The sequence below is a fragment of the Convolutriloba macropyga genome, chromosome 6 (assembly GCF_964194025.1).
Source record: "Convolutriloba macropyga chromosome 6, txConMacr16.3, whole genome shotgun sequence".
Taxonomy (NCBI): domain Eukaryota; kingdom Metazoa; phylum Xenacoelomorpha; order Acoela; family Convolutidae; genus Convolutriloba; species Convolutriloba macropyga.
In genome coordinates, this window is record NC_134473.1 from 16,260,987 (window position 1) to 16,279,369 (window position 18,383).

General features: G+C 36.6%; 1 protein-coding gene across 1 annotated transcript; it reads right to left on the reverse strand.

Moving 5' to 3' along the window:
* Positions 1–12,528: 12,528 nt before the first annotated feature.
* On the reverse strand, positions 12,529–17,356 carry LOC142341523 (sodium/hydrogen exchanger 9B2-like). Its single transcript, XM_075392519.1, has 2 exons — positions 14,689–17,356; positions 12,529–14,296 (listed from the first exon to the last, which is right to left on the reverse strand). The coding sequence occupies exons 1-2, from the start codon at positions 14,954–14,956 to the stop codon at positions 12,954–12,956; spliced, it is 1,611 nt and encodes a 536-aa protein (XP_075248634.1). The 5' UTR covers positions 14,957–17,356; the 3' UTR covers positions 12,529–12,953.
* Between the last annotated feature and the right edge of the window lie 1,027 nt (positions 17,357–18,383).

Below are 18,383 nucleotides of genomic sequence, written 5' to 3' on the forward strand. Positions count from 1 at the left end.
CTTTTCATAATAGTAAATTACCAATTAACACAGCAAAAGAAAAAACATGGTGTTGGGAAAAACACCTAACATTAATATCAGACAACTAGTAGAATTTCAAAGATCACATAAAGGGCAAAAGTAAAACCAAGGAGGCTCAGTATTATGCATTTGCACATAAAGTTCCAACTCCGCTGATTCTCATATGCGGCTTAATTGTCTACCAAGTGAGGAGGGATAGAAAAGATAGATTCAAGTACCTTTCGAATATAGCTGATGTATGAAATAAAGATTGCGTCTAACTCGAATCAATCAGCGAAAATTTGAAAAACGACGCTTTTAATGAGCCGTGGAGATTTTCCTTTATTGCGAATACGAGACAAAACAAGCAACGCAATCAAATAACAACAACAAACTGCAATAGCATCCAAAACTCGATTACTATTTGGAGGGAAACCTAATAACCAAGTCTAAACAGCATCAGAAAAGAAGCTAAACTAAAAACCTAACTATCACAATGTTCATTACTAGAAAAGATATGGAATCAGTCCCTACTGAGACTCGGTAACAAAAGGAGAAAAAACAACAAAAAAGGCTAACTTAAAAACTACGCTCATAGTTTTTGAAAACAATTGGTTCCAAAGTAATGTAAACCATTAGATATGAACCGAAGGCATTATATAAGTTTGTGGTAAGATGATTTATAAATCCATTAGATAAGACATTGGAACCTGTCACTGTTAAGATTTGTTTTCATACGACTACAAAGAACAACAAATTGAGAAAAAACTAAAACTAAAAAAACATACAGCGAGAAAACAATGTCAAAAATTGATGACAATAGTGTTTGCTCTAAGAAAAAAAATTATTGCACGTTTTTATGTGAACAAAAACAAAGTGATTGGTGATCAATCATTAATGAGACTAACAAGCAGAAAAAGCTAAATAAATTGTTTGTATTATTCGAAAATATTTATTTCAAAGGTAATCATCATTAGCTATAAATTGAAACCAAAAAATAGTTTTGTTCATTTTTCTATACAAAGCCAATCAAATTTTTTTTGATCAGACTGTGTCCTACGTTTAAAAAGTGATTGTCAAATGCAAACAAAAAAAATCAGAATAAATTATTTTTTGATAAACCAGTGTCGAAGCCGGTAAAACCATAATAAATTCACTTAGAACGAAGGATTTGTTAATTTTTGCTTTCCTTCTATGCCACCAACAATTAGGTGACAAATAGACAAAAAAGCAGAAAATAAAAAACTAACAACTTATTTTGTAAAACAATTAATTCCACGTCATTATAACAGTCAAAAATAAATTTAAACTGAAAAACATGATCAATTTTTAATATAAAGGAAGCCCCTTTAGACCTGTCAATTTTTAGAAAATATCATACGTTAACGAAAATAACGTCAAATAAAGACAAAAAACGAGAAAAAAGTCGAAAAACTGGTTTTATACTTTTTATAACCATAATATAATCGCTGAACACTTTAGATATGCCGAATTGCTCGCTTTTTAGCTTCAATAATGTTAAATCTGACTTGTAATCAACGAGAACAAGTAATTAACGAAAATAGACAAAAAAGAACAGAAGATGAAAAGTCAAGCAGTTAAGTTTTCCAAAAGAATGTTCTATAAAGTCATGAAAACCATCAGCTATGAATACACATCATCAAATAGGTTCTTTCCGTTCTCTAAACGAAGCCGTTGAGACCAGGCATTAAACAAAATTGGTCATAGGTTTACAAAAAGAACCTCAAATCTAGACAAAAATGAAAAACAAATTTTTTATTTCAAAAAGTTGGCGTCCAAGCCGTTAAATCAACAAATGCTTCATTAAAAATCAATTTTGTTCAACTGCACTTTCTTCAATGCCAAAGAAATGATATGTGACCAAAAATTAGTTAGACTGGGTAACAAAAACAAAAAAGAAACAAAAGATGCAAGGAAAATTTCACTATTCTTAAAAACAATTTTTTTTCAAAGTCATGAAACTTTCACAGCTGAGAAGTGAATTATTTAATTATGTTTGTTTATTCCCCCACGAACGCCACAAAAAACTGCCAATAAGCAGAATTTGTCCAAAATTTTCCAGAAAGAACATCAAAAATAAACAAAAATTTATACTTTTGCGAAAAACAGTTCATATTCGATACATATTAATCCCAAATCATTTCACTAAAAAACTACATATATCCTAATATGACACCTGTTAATGCTAAAATGTGTTATGTGGCCTGTGACTAATGAGACTAGGTGACATAAAGACAAAAAGACCAGAAGATGAAAGCAAACTTTTAAATAAAATTCCTTTACAATAATTGAGAAAATTAATTCAAAGTCATGAAAACATTTCGTCTTAAACCAAAATGAGTAAATACGCTCATCTGGTCTTCCATAGCAAGCCATTGAAAGTTTTTATAATTTAGAAATTTTCGAAGGACAACAAGAAAAAGCCAAGACAAAATAAGCTCATTCTATAAAACTGTGTTGAATCCGTTAAAACTATATCCCACTCCTTAAAAAATTATGTGTGCAATTGTCTCTAATTTATGAACACCAAAAAATAATAAATGATCTCTCAAAATAATAATGCATTAGAACTTGAAAAAAAAACGAACCTCAAAAATCGGCAAATAAGAAAAATAAAAAAAAAATGCAAAATTATTAGTGTCGAACCCAGAAAAAAAATTTTGAAACCTAAAGCCGCAATCGAAATTAAAGTTTCATCAGAAAGAAGCTGTACTTTCTTTGTGCTGAATGAAAACAATAAACTGTCAAAAGTAATGGGGACTAAGTGGCGAAGCTCTATAATCCATTATATATATTGAAAAGAATTGATTTTAGATGTAAGGTAAAAAATGACAATAAGCTTTAACTGAAACAGTAAAAATAAATAATGCTAAATGTTTACAAAACTAATCGGAGCCGTCAGTAGTGAGCCTTGCCTTGAAATGCTCTGTTCTGTAGTGAAAATAAATAGGCAAAACTTAATTAGAAAAGCAGACAGCCACTGAATACAATCCACATCATTTTTGGATTTGAGATTTCAACGGTTCAACCAAAACTAGCCCTGTTTTTACCTTTTGTTCATTAAGAATATGCAATTGGAGGAATGGATATTGATTTGGTGGAATGGAACAAAAAAAATTTAATTATCTGAGAATAAGTGTTGCAGTTTGTATAATTGTCGAGTTTTATTATGAAAACCGTTAAAGTTTCAAACCCAGAAACCTTTCAAAAAAGGGGAGAAGTGCCTTAGCCCTCTTCTTAGCTGAAGCAAATTGTGTCAGCATTTTCATCTGTCGGGCAAATATAAGCCATGTTGACTAAGGAAGCTCATTTTTTGGAATTTCGATGAAAAAAACGTTTTTTTTTAATATCTAGCGAAAATTTTTTCTTATTTTCTTTTTGCAATTGATAATTTTTCATATAGTACCAGTGACATAATGCTAAAAATGACATGGTTGATTTGCAAATAAATTTGTTTGATACCAATACTAATGTTTTCTTCATTATCAACGAACAATTTGGTTTTGAATTATAAACTGAAATAAGTACTTTATTTTTTCTCAATATAATTTTGCATATAATTAAGCATGACAGGGAGAGCTTCATACGCCACGATACTCGTTTGTAGCATACTAAAACGTTTTAATTTGCTGGATTGAAATCTGGCATCTGGCGAGTTTTCAAGAATGCATACAAATTAATTTGAGCGTAGTGTTATGACATTTCGTTATAATTCTGTAAAACTAGTTGTTGTCACTTCGTGGTTTTGACTCACCGCACAGACTATTCTTCGAAACGCAGTTGGTGCAAACTTTGTTCATAGGGTAGAACTTCATGCCGTATTTAATACCTAAGCTGGAATTCTTCCGATAAAATTTTGACAGATAGTTTTCTATGAAAGTGTTCCATTGTTATTTGAATTTTAACTTCATTTTGAATGTTCACGTTTTTGTTCTCAAATGAACCATCTGGCATTTAAAAAGCAGGCATAAGTTTTCCGTCTTCGCTACGGAAAAATGTCCTTATGATTAAAACTGTTTTTAAACAAAAAAAATCATTCCTGCGGAGGTTTTAAAATTACTTTAGAGCATACTAGAATGAAATTGAAGGATGATAAAATTAAACAAATGAAAATTATAAATTGTCGTCTTCTGAATTTCTGACTCCGCCAACAGTGAGGGGTATCTGTCGCCCAGAAGATCGAACAAATTTAATTAAAACCAACACCGAAGGTTTAAAAGAAAATGATGAAGCAAGCGCTACCTTGTCTCTTTTCTGAGTTTTTCCCCTCGTCCACTCTTGCAGGCTGTTAAAAGTGCTTTGTCCCAAAAGACGTTAAATTGAACAGAGAACACCAGCACAAATGTAGAATCCACAGTAAATAGATGCAACTCTCAATCAACTATCAACTTGAGACAAATTCAACTGCAAAAATTTGTATACTTTCAAAATTTTATCGTGATTCACTCGCAATATAATTAACCAAGTTGCTCACAGTTTCCTAACTGGTCTTGCAACTTTACTGACTGTTTTAAGTTTAGTCCCACTAAACCAACTGCTCACTAGCTCAGTCTTTTCTCTCTCTCTCTCTGTTTCTCGGTTAATTCAATTTATACTCTACCAAAACGCTCTTATCTTAAGCAAACAAACCTTAATCTCTTAAGTAAACATTGCAACTTACACTTGAAATCTGTCACATTCTGTAGGAGGGTTGCGTTTGCTATGCAAACAAACCAATATCAAATTATGCTCTGTCATTTAACTGCTACCAACCATTGTTCAACTTTCTCCTTATCTTAAGTACACGACCTTTGCACTCTTATATAAACAAACCCACTCGGCTTTATCGCATATTTGTGCTTGACATGTCAATCAGTGTTTGCTTAGTAAACATTGAACGTTGCTCTGAAAAGTTCTTATACCTCTTTTTCCGCTATAAAATTGATTAGCTGCAATCAATCTCTGTCAAAAATCGCGAGTTGAATAAATAACTAAACTCAACCCTAAACCAAAGACCAATTGTAATTTTCAATTTTGAAACTATTTCATGCAATTCCCCAGTTAAAAACCGCTGAAGAGTCTGATTTTCGTAAAAGCCCAAAATTTGACCTCTAGGAGTAAATCAGGGGTCATTCGTGAAGGATGAAGGGTCACTTTGGTTAAAAAATAACCATTGGCGTGGAATGTCCTACCATAGTTACACCTATCCACCAATTTTTATCATTTAACTCCTAATAGAACACGAGCAATGACCGCGCACACTTTTCATCGACCTCCCGGATGACCCCAAATTTCGGAACTTAATAACTTGCAAAGTAGTGGTCAAAACGTCTTCGAGTAAAGTTTTCTAGTAACTATAGGGTGCCACCAATTTGCGTGCCAAGTTTCACGACCAACGGATCAGCCATTGCGAGTCGTTTGCAATTTGAAAATTTTTAACGAGTCGTGGGTGCCGAAACCCGAAAAATCCGAGTTCGTCAAAATTGACCGGGTTGGTTATTTTTTGTCACTAACTGTCCCAGGTTGTCATATTATTACCATTTCAAAGTCATTCGGCCGCTCAAAAAGGCCAATTTCCGGTTTTTGGCACTCGGGTCGTCCCGAAGCACCGACTTCCGGTCGGAATTTGGGAATGAAAATATCACCAATCGAAAGCCCTTGAAAAGTTACACTAACCCTCCAAAAATCATAGGGCTACTACCAATACTCCACGAGCAATTCAAATTTTACGTTCCGCAGCACGGGCGTGCGCTAGTTCCGTGCAGGTTGGTGTGGGGTCAAATCCGACCTCAAAATCGGATTTCCCGTACTCATATTAGTCTATCCCCCAAATTTCAGGTCAATCCGACTTCAACTTTTAGAGAAATTACAGTTTCAATTTCAGTGTTAACTATTTTTAGTGAAAACTGCCTATTCTTATTTCAAAATGCTAATAAATTTCTCCCACAACTTCCTAAACCCTTCCCATGATCATGTGCTACATTACTCTGGACTTAATACCCATTGCAACTCTTAGTTCCCCTTGTATCATACTCGAACAGTCATTTTTTCGCTCAAAATATCGAAAACCTTCAAATCACGCCACTTCCGGTGTTAATAGCTCGGAGTTAGGTGGTCTGATTGGCCCGAAAGGTATACCAGCCTGAGAGGACTATTGGGTGTACAGGCCAATAAAATTTGGCAAACGTCCGCTCAATATAACCTCCATGGGGGGGGGCGGGAAACATCCGCTTGGTGGTATTTCGAAAAACTGATAAATCGCCTTTTTATTTACTCTAAATCAACAAAACTCTACTTAAATAACTCAGATCAAAAAGATGTAACCTGCCGCGCATCCCTATTATATATGGACAATCAGGGGAGCATCCCCAAAAATTTTTAGATTCCAATGATGATTATAACTTAAAAAGTCGAGGGTAACAATTTGGAGTTGCCAATAATTTTGCAAATTCAAAATCACACTTTAATTTGGTTCAAATTGAAATTCCAATTTTGATCAAAATATCTAGTTCACTTCAAATCATCGCTCTCTAGTTTTCATCTAAATTTAAATCCCTCATTTCGACTTTGGCCTGATGCTCAAACACAACTTTGCTAATTAATCAAAATATATCGACAGCTCAATATGAATTTGTTCATCAATTTGATTGTTTAAGAGATATCACTCAACTACCCTCTCTGGCGCCTTCAAAACAATAACACTTTACGAAAGAACGCTTATTTCAAACACCTAATTAACTTGTCTAACTTGACCTAAATTATCTGACTTAAGTAGCTCTATCTGGTTATGAAATTTCTATTGAGTTTATTCTTATGCTTTCTACACTCCTCCCTCCTAGAATATTATTCTCCCAAATAATTGCAAAGTCTTATCCTTTGACCCGATTAACTTACTCCTACGTACTTTAACCATAGTCAATCTTGTGAAGTGAACCACTTATATTTAGCTCCGGGTTAATACAAACTAACTGCACCAAAATTTGAATAGCGGTTGATTAAATCAGATTTGAAAACTTTTTCTCGTTTTCAAATATTAACTTATTCTACCTAACTCATCAACATCGATTTTTGACCAAACTCTATTGAATTTGACATACATCTACCCAGGGAACCCCAAAATCACTAAAAAATCAAATCTAAAAATAGATCTACCAAATCAACACATTTCCCTAAATCATCTTATTTTGAAAAAAAATTTCCTTACGGCTGTAGTGCTTGATCAAATTGTCCTGATAAAATCGATTAAAACAATGTAGACAACAATTGGGTAAAAAGGCCTTAATAACTTAGCTGTCAACGTCCCTCTCATCATACACTCGTTCACCTGTACACCTTCAACCTTCTTCTTCTGATGCTTGAATGGATGTCCACCTCTTCCTCCACTGTAGCTACCATTTCTCTGGTAATCCTGCCATAACTGCTGTCCTGATGCTTCTAAACGGCTCCACTTCTCCTTCCGGCTCAAGGATCGGTTTTCCAGCAACAGCTTTGCAATCTTGATGCAATCAACAGCTTTGCAATCTCTGGAAATCGTGATGCAATTCCTCTATCCACTTTCTGCTCAACTGCCATCGAAAACCCGCAAGAGTCCTCCCTCCTACGCTGTTGACCATCATTAACCCAACTGTGCAACACTGTAGCCATTGACTTCTGATCGGATTTTCCTGTTCTGTCAATTCCAGCACTTTCCCCTTGATGCTCATCCGTTGGTTCGACCAAAACACTATCATATAGCTGACTTTCACTCAATTGCGATTGCACCCATTCCTCCAACTCCTTTCCCAACTGTGCAAAATTACTTCGGTCAACTGCTGCCTTATTGTTTTGAACCTTCTGTGTTTCAGATATCAACTGCTGATCAATTCCCCCTGAACTTGTCCAATTCTCCAAAGTGTCCACAGTGCACTCAGTTGTACACACTTGTGTCTCTTCAGCCACCGTTGTTGAGTTGCAGAACTTCTGGTCCAAACATCCTGTCTTTAACTCCATCAAGGCCCAGGCTCCCAACATATCGTCTCTGCTAGCTTTGACACCACCACCACCACCAAAATCGCTCCCTATTGCAGTTACGTTGTCGCATGCTACTGAGTTCAAACTCGCGGCAAAATTTGTCTCGCTTCTCGAATTGTCGACATCAAGTTCTACTACATCCAAAAAATCTGTATCCGAAATATCTTCAAACAAATTGTCATCATCCGATTGTTCATCGCTTAGCTCCTCAGACTCTGGTGACAGTACGTAATCCATATCCGTTGCATGATGCTCATCTGGTCCACAACACTCAACAGTGCGCTCATTGATTTTTTCTTCAGTCGGAATTTTTCTGAAGCCACTGTTTTCATATTCGCCTAGCACTTCTCTAGAAATTTCCTGATTTGTTTGACAACAAACTTCCTCCGTAACCTCTACCTCAGGTCCAGTTTGCACTTCATCGCCGTCACCTGGAATTCTTATACTACTACCACTCTCAGCAATTCTCTTGTCTTCCACCTCTCCAAACAGATCTTCACTAAAGGCTTCTTTTCCTGATACACAACAGCTAGACCCAATGCCAAATACTCCAGAAGTTTTGCCCGGTTGCCGAAATTGATCAATTAAAGAAATGCCAACGCTACTTCTTGTATCAATCACCTGCCTTTGAGAACACTGCTGTCGCGTTCTCTGATCTGCAGTGTCACTGGGTTCACTGAATTCCGTCCTACTTCCCGTTTTCCCTCTAATAAACAAACTGTAGCTTCGCTCATAGAAAACTGGATTGTCAGACAATCGTATGTCAAACTGATACAGCGTCTCGGTCAGTGTCCATGCTCGCTTCTCTAGAGTCGACCGCCAATAACCTCTTGGTAAGTCACTTACTGCATTCAAGGCCCACCCACACAATTTTGTAGGCAACCACTTCATCATCTCCTCTTCCGTCCATCCCAACTTCAAGCCAGTGCTCAAATAATGTTCACGCCAATCTTCCCAAACTTCGTAAGCTGGTGAAGGAAAACGCTTCACCAACTGATAACCAAACATAATCAAACTATCGGTAACCCAAATTGCAAATGTAAGTCAACTTTCGGTGTGCTCTCAGCAGTTTCTCCAACGAAAAATATCGCACGCTCTTTGACTAATTGGAAGATAATCAGCAGCAGAAAATAACAAAGAAACGAAGCCCACCCAGGAGCGCCACTGTCGTCTTCTGAATTTCTGACTAGGCCAACAGTGAGGGGGATCTGTCGCCCAGAAGATGGAACAAATTTAATTAAAACCAACACCGAAGGTTTAAAAGAAAATGATGAAGCAAGCGCTACCTTATCTCTTTTCTGAGTTTTTCCCCTCGTCCACTCTTGCAGGCTGTTAAAAGTGCTTTGTCCCAAAAGACGTTAAATTGAACAGAGAACACCAGCACAAATGTAGAATCCACAGTAAATAGATGCAACTCTCAATCAACTATCAACTTGAGACAAATTCAACTGCAAAAATTTGTATACTTTCAAAATTTTATCGTGATTCACTCGCAGTATAATTAACCAAGTTGCTCACAGTTTCCTAACTGGTCTTGCAACTTTACTGACTGTTTTAAGTTTAGTCCCACTAAACCAACTGCTCACTAGCTCAGTCTTTTCTCTCTCTCTCCGTTTCTCTGTTACTTCAATTTATACTCTACCAAAACGCTCTTATCTTAAGCAAACAAACCTTAATCTCTTAAGTAAACATTGCAACTTACACTTGAATTCTGTCACATTCTGTAGGAGGGTTTTGTTTGCCATGCAAACAAACCAATATCAAATTATGCTCTGTCATTTAACTGCTACCAACCATTGTTCAACTTTCTCCTTATCTTAAGTACACGACCTTTGCACTCTTATATAAACAAACCCACTCGGCTTTATCGAATATTTGTGCTTGACATGTCAATCAGTGTTTGCTTAGTAAACATTGAACGTTGCTCTGAAAAGTTCTTATACCTCTTTTTCCGCTATAAGATTGATTAGCTGCAATCAATCCCTGTCAAAAATCGCGTGTTGAATAAATAACTAAACTCAACCCTAAACCAAATACCAATTGTAATTTTCAATTTTGAAACTATTTCATGCAATTCCACAGTTAAAAACCGCTGAAAAGTCTCATATTCGTAAAAGCCCAAAATTTGACCCCTAGGAGTCAATCAGGGGTCATTCGTGAAGGATGAAGGGTCACTTTGGTTAAAAAATAACCATTGGCGTGGAAAGTCCTACCATAGTTACACCTACCCACCAATTTTTATCATCTAACTCCTAATAGAACACGAGCAATGACCGCGCACACTTTTCATCGACCTCCCGGATGACCCCAAATTTCGGAACTTAATAACTTGCAAAGTAGTGGTCAAAACGTCTTCGAGTAAAGTTTTCTAGTAACTATAGGGTGCCACCAATTTGCGTGCCAAGTTTCACGACCAACGGATCAGCCATTGCGAGTCGTTTGCAATTTGAAAATTTTTAACGAGTCGTGGGTGCCGAAACCCGAAAAATCCGAGTTCGTCAAAATTGACCGGGGTGGTTATTTTTTGTCACTAACTGTCCCAGGTTGTCATATTATTACCACTTCAAAGTCATTCGGCCGCTCAAAAAGGCCAATTTCCGGTTTTTGGCACTCGGGTCGTCCCGAAGCACCGACTTCCGGTCGGATTTTGGGAATGAAAATATCACCAATCGAAAGCCCTTGAAAAGTTACACTAACCCTCCAAAAATCATAGGGCTACTACCAATACTCCACGAGCAATTCAAATTTTACGTTCCGCAGCACGGGCGTGCGCTAGTTCCGTGCAGGTTGGTGTGAGGTCAAATCCGACCTCAAAATCGGATTTCCCGTACTCATATTAGTCTATCCCCCAAATTTCAGGTCAATCCGACTTCAACTTTTAGAGAAATTACAATTTCAATTTCAGTGTTAACTATTTTTAGTGAAAACTGCCTATTCTTATTTCAAAATGCTAATAAATTTCTCCCACAACTTCCTAAACCCTTCACATGATCATGTGCTACATTACTCTGGACTTAATACCAATTGCAACCCTTAGTTCCCCTTGTATCATACTCGAACAGTCATTTTTTCGCTCAAAATATCGAAAACCTTCAAATCACGCCACTTCCGGTGTTAATAGCTCGGAGTTAGGTGGTCTGATTGGCCCGAAAGGTATACCAGCCTGAGAGGACTATTGGGTGTACATGCCAATAAAATTTGGTAAACGTCCGCTCAATATAACCTCCATGGGGGGGGGGGCGGGAAACATCCGCTTGGTGGTATTTCGAAAAACTGATAAATCGCCTTTTTATTTACTCTAAATCAACAAAACTCTACTTAAATAACTCAGATCAAAAAGATGTAACCTGCCGCGCATCCCTATTATATATGGACAATCAGGGGAGCATCCCCAAAAATTTTTAGATTCCAATGATGATTATAACTTAAAAAGTCGAGGGTAACAATTTGGAGTTGCCAATAATTTTGCAAATTCAAAATCACACTTTAATTTGGTTCAAATTGAAATTCCAATTTTGATCAAAATATCTAGTTCACTTCAAATCATCGCTCTCTAGTTTTCATCTAAATTTAAATCCCTCATTTCGACTTTGGCCTGATGCTCAAACACAACTTTGCTAATTAATCAAAATATATCGACAGCTCAATATGCATTTGTTCATCAATTTGATTGTTTAAGAGATATCACTCAACTACCCTCTCTGGCGCCTTCAAAACAATAACACTTTACGAAAGAACGCTTATTTCAAACACCTAATTAACTTGTCTAACTTGACCTATATTATCTGACTTAACTAGCTCTATCTGGTCATGAAATTTCTATTGAGTTTATTCTTATGCTTTCTACATAAATAATAAAAACGAAGTGCTGAACAGCATTGTTCTAATTGCAATGAACTGCTCTGTTTACACTTCACAATTTACAGATTGTTTTTTATATTAATTTTCTGTTTTTTTTTTCAATTGAAAATTTTTCTTATAGTAGCAGTGACAGAATGCTACAAATGACATGCTTGATTTGCAAATAGGTTTGTTTGATACCATTGCCAATGTTTTTTTCATTATCAACGAACAATTTGTTTTTGAATTAGAAACTGAAATAAATACTTTAATTTTTTTCCCCAATATCATTTTGCATATAATTAAGCATGACAAAGGATAGCTTCATAAGCCACGGTACTCGTTTGTAGCACCCTTTAAAGTTTCAATTTGCGGGTTTGAAGTAAGGCAAGCTTTTAAGAATGCAGACAAATTAATTGGAGCGTAATGTAATGACATTTCGGTATAGTTCTGTAAAAGTATCAAATCTTGATAATTGCTTAATTTTTCGTGCAAAATCTTGTTTAACGTTGCTTTATAATTTGTACAATTTGTTTTGTCTTGCCATGTCATGGTTAATCTTTACGGGTTGTCTTGTCAATATCTTGTTGCTTGATAACAAAGATTCTTGATACCAAATACTGGGTGTGGTCATTTCAGATCTGGTCAACTGTGTTCTTCTAGTTAGTACAACCAAAACACAAATTGGAAAAATAAACTTCAAACAATAATCTACAATAGAGCAGCAAAATAATCCAAATATACTTTTCTAAAGACACAAACAGTCATTAAATTACTATTAAAGCAAACCAAGTTAATGTATCGAATTCACTCAGATTCTTTAGTCAATATTTCACGCCGTTATGAAATGTAAACAAAGTTGCAACGATTGTGCGTTCCTTGGTTTGCTTGAAGAAAAATTCAAATTTAAAATTTCATATTAAAATTTGCATTAATAACTGATTAATCAATTAGACATTACTAATTAATCAACTCACATATAGTAGTTTCTCTACTTAGTGTGGTCTTTCAAACGGAGAATATACACAACTAAGGTCAACAAAGTTCATCGATATACAAGAAAGTAACCAAGATTAGAGGTCAAACACTTTCATTTGATGAGGTCACACCTCCACATGATTATCTTCTGAAAACTTTTCCATGATTTTTTGCCCTCTTTCCTCATGTACCGATCCTGTTTTTTCACGCCGTTTTCCATTTGGCATTCCGATATCTTTCTCATCGTCCTCATCTTTGTCATTGTCGCCAGAATCGTTTAGAACAATTCCACTTTTAGGTTTGAGGTTCTGTTCCAATAAATGACGTCCAGAAATTTTGGTAAGAACAGCTCCTAAAGGCGCTGTTAAGATAACTGATACCACGGCAATGGCAAGGATCTTTCGAGCCCATTCCTCGAAACCTGGTTCTTTTTCCTCGGCTGAAAGGGATCGAACATAATCCAGAGGTACGCTTCCAATAGCAGCTTGGACTGTAGCTTTTGGGATGCTAGAAATGGATACAAATAGCTTCTCTTTCCAGTTTAGACCCACTCCAAAGCAGCATATGTAGGCAGCACCGAGACGGGCGAACACACCCAACGTCACCACAACTAAAGCCAGTCCGATCACGCTCCAGTTCAAATCGCCCAACTTCAATTCTGCCCCGATTAGCCCAAACAGAAGGGGAGCTAGGTACCTCCAGCTAATTGCAAACGCCTTTTCTACATCTTCAACGTCGTGAGAACAAGAATGGACTGTTGAGCTATCACTTGACGTGAATGGGGTTCCTTTGTTCCACCTTCGTGACGCTACGAACCCAACAGTGATGACAAAAAGTGCCCCTGCTCCGTGAGCTTTCAGATGCTCGGCTCCGAAGAACGCACAGATACTACCTAGGAATAGTAAACTGTACCTGAGGTACACCTTGTGGTTATCCGCAGATGACGGCAGGAACCAAAGGAGAACTCCAAGAAGTGCTCCGGGAGTTGCACCCGCCACGAACTCAATCGGGGCTTTGCTGATGACCCAGTATACACTGCCCGTTGCAAAGGTTATTGTCATGGCAACTGAGAAACAACAAATGGCCACTATGTCGTCCACGGATGATGACGCAATCACCAAAGTCGGGATTCCCTTCTCCGTTCCGTATCCCTTATCCTGCAATTTGAGGATACAGGCCACTACAATTGCAGGACTGACAGCTGCCATGATGAACCCGATCATGAATGCCCATCCCCAGGGTAACCCAAGCAGAAGTTTAGCGGTTATGGCAACCACCGGGGATTCGGCGCAGACTCCGGGTACGAATGAGAGAAGGATGCAGACACGTTTCATTTTAAGGAGCGATTCGGTGTCCAGTTCGAGTCCAGCCCTAACCAGGAGAGCAATGAAGGCGATGTTTCGGAGAGAGGAAGAGGTGTGGTGGTCTACATGGTAGTGAAAGATGGGCAAGTTGCTCACAAAGATACCTAAAGAAACAAACGTTATTTTCATACCCCTTCCCCTGCCTTGGGGTAGAAATATTTTTCAGATAACTAATAATTGAAAATAGTAATTGATAACAAACCTTTCACTTTTGCGAGATAACCATTAGCTTTTTTTTGTATGTTGTCGGAAAATAAGGAGTTCTATACTGCCATACCACTTTACCACTTTCGTGTGCTCAGGGTGTAGAAAAAGGCAGTTTAGTGCATTAGTATTAGTTGTAAAAGTAGGAATTGGAGGGGGGGGGGTGAACTATTATTTTGCCAGGAAATTATTATTTTTTATTTTATTTTAAGTTAACAGGTAATCACCATTTGTAAACTCGAAAGTGTTCTCAAAATCAAAGTTAAGAAAAATGTTGCTGCAAGCGTTTTACCTGCACATATCATGCCAACTAAAGAGGGTAAAAAGAGGAGCTGTTTCGTCAACACCCCGAATGTCTCCGAGAAGAGGTAGAGGGTGAAGATTGAGAAGAGGGTGCCCCCTGGGAATACAGTCTGCTGGTACTGGTGGGGACAGAGGGCGAAGAAGGAGGCGGCAAGGAACAGGTACAGCAGCACTTTGGTCATCAGTCTAGCTATAGCCCCAGTGGGGGGAAAGAGGGATAACCCCTCCCCACGGTAGTAATCACGGAATAATACCATTTTATAACCAATTTATAACTTGCCTAGGCTAAACAAGGGTTAAAGCTTAGGTACCGCAGAATTTTAGGTCACAAATGGCAAAGTGGTTGCTCTTTAAATTTAAGCGAGAAATAACTTTTTCAATATGGCGTCAATTCGTTAAAAATTTAAAATTCAAATTTAAAATCAGTAAATTGCTTAGGTTAAAATTAGTGCAATAAATGATTTGAATAATGATGATTTGATACAAATTTGTCGCTCGGTTTATACTCGAGTGCGTGAGCAAGCAAAGCAAGAGTCGAGTGGTAAAATCGATTAGACTCAAATTTAAACAAGTTAGACTCAACAAGTTTGAAGGATTTGTGTCATTAATTATCCTTAATTGGTTTTGGAACAAACCTGCAATGCCAATTCGTCGTTCAAAACGCCAGATACACCCGAAATGGACTTTCAAACTTGGGTAAAATTATCGGGTTAATCGAGTTCAAATCAACTTTACGTATTGCGTTGAAATCATCAAAGCACTGACAACGAAATTCAAATCAAATTGACAAATTTTGGCAGAAAATGGCCAAAACTGATGTAAGCTATTTGTTATGACGAAGAAGACAGTTTAATGAAGGTTGACTGACCAAATTCAAAGTTTGTTTTGCGGCTGGTCAAAGAAAATGGGATAAAGACTTCAACAAGAAGTAGCTTAAAACTAACTTAAGCTTTGTTAGTCTTGATTCTATTAGCTTTTGGGTAAGTTCGGGCTCTTTTGATAAAATTGACTTTTTGTTTGATCGATTAGGCAAACTTCTAACGCCAAATTTGCTCAACAAATTAGATAAATCTGGTTTCAATTAAGAATTGGTAAATATGCGTCAATTCGGGATAAAATTCGAAGTGCAACGCAACAATTTCAACGCAGCGTAAAAACTCGGACTATTTTAGTGTTTGTCAAACTTGGTTTGTGCTTTTGAACCGCTGAAAGCTGGTTCACTTCAACTCAAAAGACGTCTATCGATTTATGTATGATAAGGTTGAATAAATTTGACTGGCCTCGAAAACCGAGTTGACGCTAAAATAATAGTACTTTTGTTCCGTTCCGCCGTAACTTTTGTTAAAACATATTAGATAGTTAAACTCTTCGATTTTTCAGTTTTGCGGAATTCTGGAGCTATGAAAGCTGGAACGTTTTTCTAGCGGAACTTTTTTATACCGCCAGTCGGTACAGATGAATGGCGATTTTTTGCGCGTATGGTAAGTGCGATAAATAGCTATACTTGAAGAGTTGCTTCGCCGCTTTTTTCAATTATTCATCCTCTATTCTGAAGCGTACGCACAACTTGCATGCTTTTATGCTGTATTTTATATATTCCACACCGCGAGCGGTGAATTTTTCAATGTGGGTAAAGAAGTCTTAAGGGGGTAAGGATTGAAATTTAATAGGAAAAAGATGCATCCATAATTCAAAGTTAATTACAGCAATTGACGGGAAATTGCGAAATGAATAATAATGATGTGTGCTTCTTTTCTTTAGCTTTCAAATCGTTCGAATGCAAATTGTTCGCGTTGCCTTTTCTTTATCTTCAACAAAGCAAATTTTTGCAATATTTGGAATAGATAAAATTCTAAAATCGATAAAGTTTGTAAATAATTGATAAGGTCTATAAAAAGAGATTGTTTTATGTCTCTGTTTTTCGCAAAATTACGTCGCAAAGTTAACGTGTTTTATAATCTGCAAGACACAGCGATTTTAAATGCATCGATTGGCATAACCGCAATAGTTATTGGCAAAATTTAAATAAAAGTAAATTGGTTTTATTATAATCCGTGGTCGAGATGATTGACTCCTGAGCGGCATTGATGCAATACTGTCGGAAATTTGGGCAAAGTGGGTAAATTGGGCTAATGGATTTGCAACAAGGACCCCCTGCCGTGTTTTGTATAATCATTTAGACAAACTACTCCTACTCGCTAGGATCTAATAAATTGGGCAAATTTATAAAACGTGAACAAATTGACCCGATTAGCGTGATCAAATTTGCTCATTGCGTTTGGCTATCGTGTTGCGTATAAATAAACAGACGCCTATTGCGATGCGCATTTGATAATAAATTGGTATGACCATAGAATATGGAAAAGACATTTGCTTTTAGGATTTGCTCCCGGCGCGGTGGATTTAATTCCCCAGTTTCTGTGATCAATTAAATCCAAAAGACTAATATGAACTATCTCCTTTGAAAAGGAGGGCTGATGTTGAAGGGTGTATGCATTGATGAGCCGAATTAACTATGTGCTTGTGTGAAGTGTAAACCTGCTTGACCCGCCTTGACCGAAAGGTCGCGTGAGTTGGGTTTCTGGATCTTGTTCACGTGAGGAAATGCGGGAGTTGCTGAAACAAAAAACAGACGTTTATAAGCAACGAGGAGATTCGATAAACGAGTATTTGCGCAATAATTCGACCTCTCATTCGCAAACTGTTGAAACAAATAAAGTTTCTCCATGTTTCAATATTAAAAGTGACAGCCTTTTCAACATGCTATAAAATTCAGTAGAACAATAAGTCAACAAGAAATTGTCCTGAAAAATTCTCAAAACATGTTTGTGTAGCTCTGTATTCACATTCAGAAGAATGAAAAATTGTAGATACAAATCAGTCTTCAAGGTAAGAAAAATTGTAGAAATATTTCGATACTGGAAAGCGTTTCTCAGAGGGAGAAAAAGCTACAGTTAAATAATTAAATCCGCCTATTCAAATGTTGATTCAACAAATTCTCTTTAAAATTACTAAATATAAACAAAAAATATCATTTCGAAGAAATGATTAATATCCAGTTAAAAATAAGTTAATTTTATTCGACTTTCAGGCAAAAAAAATTCAATGCACTAGACTATCATCAGAAAATAAGGACACCAACCTATAACTCCCAGAACAAAAAAAAATGTTCTTGGAAAATCTGAGCGTCGTCTCCGTTTCTACGAATTGTAAAAATTGTGCTAACAAACATGACAAATTTTTTGTAAGTAACCGCTGTAGCATTAAGAATGCGATAATGACTGTAGTCTTTACAGTTTTTGTGCAAAAATGCAGTTTGAAACACAAATTACTAAAGAAGTGTTAAGTTTATCTTGCTTGAAAAATCAATATAGCTTGATAATAAATGATGACCATGCATGAGCAACTTAAAACGTAAATGTAAATTGTTTAATTGTTTTGTTATCACCTTTGGTGATGTACAGTAGAGACAAAATTAGATCGTTTTCATATCAAATACGGCGTTCAATAATTCGAAAAATGCAAACCCATTGATTTTGGAGGTTTTTGGAATGGGTTAAGCAAATTTTTCCTTTAACAATTTTCTTTAATACTTTATTGTTCCATTTTATTAACTTATTCATTCAATAGTCTTTTTCGGTCAACAGTTGGAACTGAAAAAAACTTGTGTCACAGAAAAATTAA